Below are 5968 nucleotides of genomic sequence, written 5' to 3'. Positions count from 1 at the left end.
CTGTGATACATTCTCTACTTTTATTTCCATCTTGTTTGGTATTTTTCTCTAAGTTGTGTTCCCAATTGTGTGATCGGTGTCATCTCCTGAGACCAGGGATCCTGTACCCAGCCGCGGCTCGGCTCCCAGGTTAACACTCGGACCCAGCTCACGCTTGAGTCAGTTCGGTTGCTCCCAAAAGACGCACGAGTTAGTGGCTCATAGCCATCGTCGTTTGGCTTGTAGAATTCCTGAGCACGGCTCTGGGACCCTGCTCAAGAGCCAGGGCTCAATTGAGCCACAGCCAAGCCTGAGACGAGCCACGACTAAAACTATGGAACTGAAAATCCATTCTGATGCAGGGCAGTGCGAGCCGTGTTACACACATTTGTGTCACAAATTATTTGAAGCTTTTGCTGTGTTGGCAGGGGTGCATACGCCAGTCTTTGTGCTTGTTGAGATGGGCCCGAGTTAATCAAGAACAGCAGTGATGTCGTTTTGTAATTGAGCTGCAAATGAATTGACCATCAATGCAGGATTTAGACATGCCGATGACGACCGGATGGATGCTCTGACGGAAAGCATCGTGGTCCAATTGTTTCCAGTCCCTGGATGACAGCATTGTGACGGATGGACAAATAATCAGTAATACCACTTTGCACGTCACGAGACTATGATATGAAATACCGTACCAACCTCTTTGATAATAATGTTGGTCACAGTTACAGCATCTGCGGATGTGAAGATGTGATCCAGTATATTGCCGAGTGACATGTTACGACACTTGACGTATTGGGTTAAACTGTGACTGTCGATAATATTGGCGAGATCACTGCTGTTTTTACCATAAGAACTGGTTGGTCCGGGACAGTTCAAGTCACTACGGATGACATAGCGAGAGTCAAGTGACCCACAGTCTAGCAGACTGGAAATCTCAAAAAATAATTCCAACAGCGTTAAGGATGGCAGTGCATAGATGACAGCCATAGTAAATCCCCGCATGCTGTTATTTTCACAAGCAGCAAAATTCGTGATTTTCACGCAGATATTTTCACGGTGAATAATTGCAATCCCTCTACCAAGTGGGCTGCCGGTGCCAGGCTTTCCACGACGGTGATGATGTACAATAGCATATTCGTTAAGTGCAGCCTCAAACTTAATTACCCAGTTTTCGGTAACGGCCAATATGTCGCGTCCACTATTGTTGCTCAGGTGCTAGATCAGTGCCGTCTTGTTGACTATGGAGCGTACATTTGTAGTGGATTAATGCGCGCCAAGGGGGGAAATTGTAGTGTGGATTATGGACAGTGGGGTCGCATCAGGACAAGCAGGTGTTGCTGGGGGATAACGGCCAGAGAGAGACGGCTCGTTAGGTAATTATGGGATGCAGGGCAGTGATTGGCCGGTTGTTGTCAGGGACAAGGTGGCGCCAGCAAGTCTTGGGATGGGAGAAGGTGGCGGCGGGGGGGCGCCGGTTAATTAATTGTAAATTAATGAGGACGGAGATAAATACGGGAGCGTGGGAGTGAAACGGAGATAAATACGGGAGCGTGGGAGTGAAACGGAGACGAGAGGGAGAGACAGTCGGAGTGAGACATAGAAGCCGAGAGAAAGCGACAGTTGGAGTGAGACGGAGACGAGAGGGAGAGACAGTCAGAGTGAGACGGAGAGACCGAGAGAGAGCGAGACAGTCGAAGCCAAGACAGGCGAAGCAGAGAGGAGAGTCGGGGAGTGAGGCCAGCGGAGCACGGCGAGCGAGCAGAGAATGCGCTGAAGTCTTGGTTGTGGAATGTCATGATTTTGGTAAAATAAAGTTCAGCACTACACATTGACCCATCGAAAGTTGAGGAGCCCTGGTCCCGGGTTTGGCTCGATACCCAACATCAGTAGTATGGCGATGAAGGCGCTCTTCCGTGATCGTTGTGGATGTAGAGCAGAAGAAGAACTGACCACATCTACAGCACAACCATGTGCGAGGCATTGCAACACGTGACGAACACAGTCGGGTAGAGGTCAGTATTTCCACAGCAGATCGTCGCACCGTGGGTGTGGAACTCAAGTAGCTTCAACCGGAAAGTTGAACAATCGACATTCCCTTCTGCATGTTGGATGTTGGGCCGAGTCTGCTGGTGACACCCACCGCAGTATCAGCGACGTTTGGGTGAGATGCCTGTGTAGAGAAGACCCTTCAATTTCGTGGGGGTTACGTTCTTGGAAAGTGATGCAAATTCAGCTAAAACTGCGATATTCAATCCTTAAGCCTTATTTAAATAATGGTAAGGCTTACAATCTATGCACGTGCAGCAATGGAATGGTAGCAGAGTGTCTGCGCTAAATAATTAGAAAAACCCATTTTTGCAGTCGAATTTTCCAATAGTAAGTTGATTGGCCATGCAATGGCTGGATAACTTAACGGGCCAGATTGGCTCTGCATGCAGAGAGCTCATCATATTCTCCACAGGTGTGGGTGATTGAACTTCACACGTGATGGGTCTAATCAACCAATGGACTGGGAGCAGTGAATAGCCAGGGGAAATATATAAAGGAGGCAGCACTCGGATAGTGCGGGAAGCAACCCAAACATGACAACATTATGGAGCAGGGGGGACACCACGTGGCCAGCCAGAGACGACGACCAGCAGAGAGGTGTAAGCGTTATAGGAAGAGCCAGTCAGGGAGAATGTAAATAATCCTTTACACCCACTATGAAAGTTGAGGGTGTCTGGGTAGAGGGAGATCCTATAATAGTTCCCCCTCTTAATTTGGAGCTTTCGTGACTGCAGGAATTACTCTTTGGTTATTTCGGTAAAGTCACGTATAAAGATAAAATAATAAATTAACTAATAGCATACGACGTTTCGATTGCAACACAAGCAATCATCATCAGGTATAAATGAAATAGCAACAAAAATCTAACCAGAAAACTATAGACAGACATATAAGCAGACCGATATCACCAAGATGCATAGAGAGAGTAACACATAGGCACAGAGAGGGAGATCGTCTCTGTGGCGAAGCCTTAAATAGACAGAGGGGGGGCGGGGGTGGAGAGAGGGAGGGGTTAGAGAAAAAAGTAACATGTCAATGAGTACGGCGACGCGTGGTAAAGTACGTAAGCTTGAACATTAGGAGAGAGGGAGAAAGAACACACTAAATTAAATAACCTAGCAAAATATCGAAATGTTATGTAATACAACACAGAGAGTCGGTCAACACATAATTAACGCATAGCCTGGTCGATTACGTATTTCAAAGATTGCTAAGTTAGAATTTAAGTGTGAAAATTCCAAAGAGAGACGAAACCTAAAACAAGAGGAACGGAGACACACAGACAGAGCAGAACATAAGAACCACAAAAAACGAGTGGAGACAGAAAAAAGTACACTAAATACACAGGCAGAGAGAGAAAACAAAAAACCCAGAGAGAGAGAAAAAGATAAACTTGAAACTTCCCCGTAGAAGTGGTTCAATCTTAATTTGTAGCTTTCGTGACTGCAGGAATTACTCTTTGGTTCTTTCGGTAAAGTCACGTATAAAGATAAAATAATAAATCATAAATATTATTTTATCACGTATAAAGATAAAATAATAAATTAAAGATTATTATTATTATTTCATTTATTCTTTTATCTTTATACGTGACTTTACCGAAAGAACCAAAGAGTAGTTCCCCCTCTGTTTTCAGGAACCTTGGTGGGGGTGCCAACCTGAGAAACAGGTGAGCAAGTACAGGAGTTGACTGGCGTAACCCAGAGTTGCCGAATTCCTGCCTTAGATGTCCTGCTACGGAGTTTTCTGGGAGCACACCGGGCACCAGTTTTGAGCGACGTATCGTTTTGTGGAAGTACTCTTAGAGCCGTACTTCTGGGTATTGAGCGTGCGTGTTCTGAACCGTGGGCGTTTCACTGAGAGATGAACACAGGAGAGGTAACTGAGGGCACATGGTGATTGTTGTACAGAACGATGTGGAACAATGTGCCTATAACCAGAGGTGGGACAAAGTCATTGTTATGCAAGTCCAAGTCGAGTCGCAAGTCATCAAATTCATGACTCGAGTCTGACTCGAGTCCAAGTCACATGACTCGAGTCCACATCTCATAGGTGGGACAAAGTCATTGTTATGCAAGTCCAAGTCGAGTCGCAAGTCATCAAATTCATGACTCGAGTCTGACTCGAGTCCAAGTCACATGACTCGAGTCCACACCTCTGCTTCTGGGTATTGAGCGTGCGTGTTCTGAACCGTGGGTGTTTCACTGAGAGATGAACACAGGAGAGGTAACTGAGGGCACATGGTGATTGTTGTACAGAACGATGTGGAACAATGTGCCTATAACTAATTTAGGATGAGCGAGTGTGTAAGCAGGACTTCTATCTGTTGCTCCGAAGTAAGCCACAGCTCATTGTCCAGGGGCTTCCCTAGTCTTACGTGGTTAATTTGGCCCTAAATGTAGGTAATGTTAACACCAGGCTACCAGTGTTTGCATTGATCAACCTACAATAATATCAGGTGGGCACCAGTGTGGTGCGACTCCTATCTCATTCAGTTGCTACATGGGTTGGTGACTGACAACCTGTGTACCAACTGGCCAAGCGAGAGTTTGTGTGTATTTGAGCGCAATCGCGCCGGTGTTTAGCTGTACCAGGGAATTCGGTGCAGCAGAGTGGTTAGGTGTAGCAGGGTGTCCGGATTGTGCCGACACACTGCCCTTCTATCCGTAATGTCCTGGGGTGAGCTCCATTAAACGTTAACTCGGACCCCAACCTGTCTAGGCGCCTAATCTCGGAACGTGGTTCTCACCATCGTACCTCAGCCATGCTACGTTGCTTTTAGACGTCCTCCTTTTACAAATGTTGATAGATGAACTGGAGTGCAAGGGTCTGGAGGACCCCACATGGAGTCTGGTTTCTCACACCCGAGCCTCCCGTGACATGTCTGGAGGCTTGTCTGGGATCTTTGTTAAGTCCCATTTATTGAGTGCGGATTTGGCTTGCTTCTGGCTTCATCCCAAGATGTCATCCAGTTGGGAAATACCCGAAGGTTGTGGGAGTCGCCCCGTGCTTCAGTTTCTTTCCAACCCTCGCTATGGCCGGTTGCTCACCAGCCGGAAGTCTTTTGCTGCATACACCACAACCGAGGTGTTTAGAGCAGCCATCTCGTGGCTGGTCGGCAATGGAGTTGGTGTTGTCGAATAGGGGAGCGTGAGTCTGTGGCGTTGGTGGTGCTGCTGTCACGGAGGTGACACGAGTTTAGGAAATTCAGTTTTGTGGGTTTCCTGTAAGGAGCACTGAAAGCTCCTCCCTTCCTCTATATCCACCCTTGTCTCTGCTGTCTCCATGTCCCCCGTTCAACTCTTTCTACGCCGCTTTCCTTGAATGTGCAGCCGCTCTCACAGCCTCCCTTCAACCCCTTCTCTCCACCTCCAACCCATCTCCGTCGTAATCTCCTCCCCTTTGTTCAGGCTGTTGCCTTCCTTCCTCAGTCTATGGATGGGATTATTGTTTATCGGGCTCTTTTACAAAAATGGAGCTCATTTTAGCCTTTTTACTAGGATTTTCGGTTTTCCTTCGATAGCGTGTTGCGCACATAGGGAAGATCGAGCCACGCCACTGGTTCCCAATATTAAAATCTTTGTCAACTTGTCTCCCTCAGTAGGAATGCCTTTCCTTCTCCAGCAGGCAATTGTCTTCTCTCTCTCCTCCGGTATTTCTTCCGATGCGCTTTCTTAATCTCACTTGCTGTGTGTATCGACTCTATCATTCAACTAGGGCAAATTTTAAAATGTGCCTTTTTTTCTCCACTGCTTTACCACTATACCTCCTGAGTGGGTACTCGGAGTTTTATCTAATGTATTATTAGATGAGTCGCTTCCATGCAGCACAAAGGCAGCAGCTATCCGAACTGTAAAAATTATTTTTATTTCTTTCAATTTCGATAGATTCTCGAATTATTCTTGGCCAGTAGTAGCTAGTTTTGCACACAACTTCAACA

General features: G+C 46.7%; 1 protein-coding gene across 2 annotated transcripts in view; it reads left to right on the top strand.

Annotated features, from left to right (window-relative positions):
- Positions 1–134: 134 nt before the first annotated feature.
- The window catches only part of C39H18orf54 (chromosome 39 C18orf54 homolog), a 41842-nt gene continuing 36008 nt past the window's right edge, over positions 135–5968 (top strand). For both annotated transcript variants that reach the window (XM_078612759.1, XM_078612763.1), the window contains exon 1: positions 135–2627. In XM_078612759.1, the coding sequence (XP_078468885.1) occupies positions 2573–2627 (55 nt within the window). In that variant the 5' untranslated portion in view covers positions 135–2572. The remainder of the gene's footprint in view (positions 2628–5968) is intronic.

The sequence above is a fragment of the Lampetra planeri genome, chromosome 39 (assembly GCF_965212315.1).
Source record: "Lampetra planeri chromosome 39, kcLamPlan1.2.h2, whole genome shotgun sequence".
NCBI classification, from domain to species: domain Eukaryota; kingdom Metazoa; phylum Chordata; class Hyperoartia; order Petromyzontiformes; family Petromyzontidae; genus Lampetra; species Lampetra planeri.
Note: the sequence above shows the minus strand (reverse complement) of the source record. Positions and strands in the feature narration are given on the sequence as shown.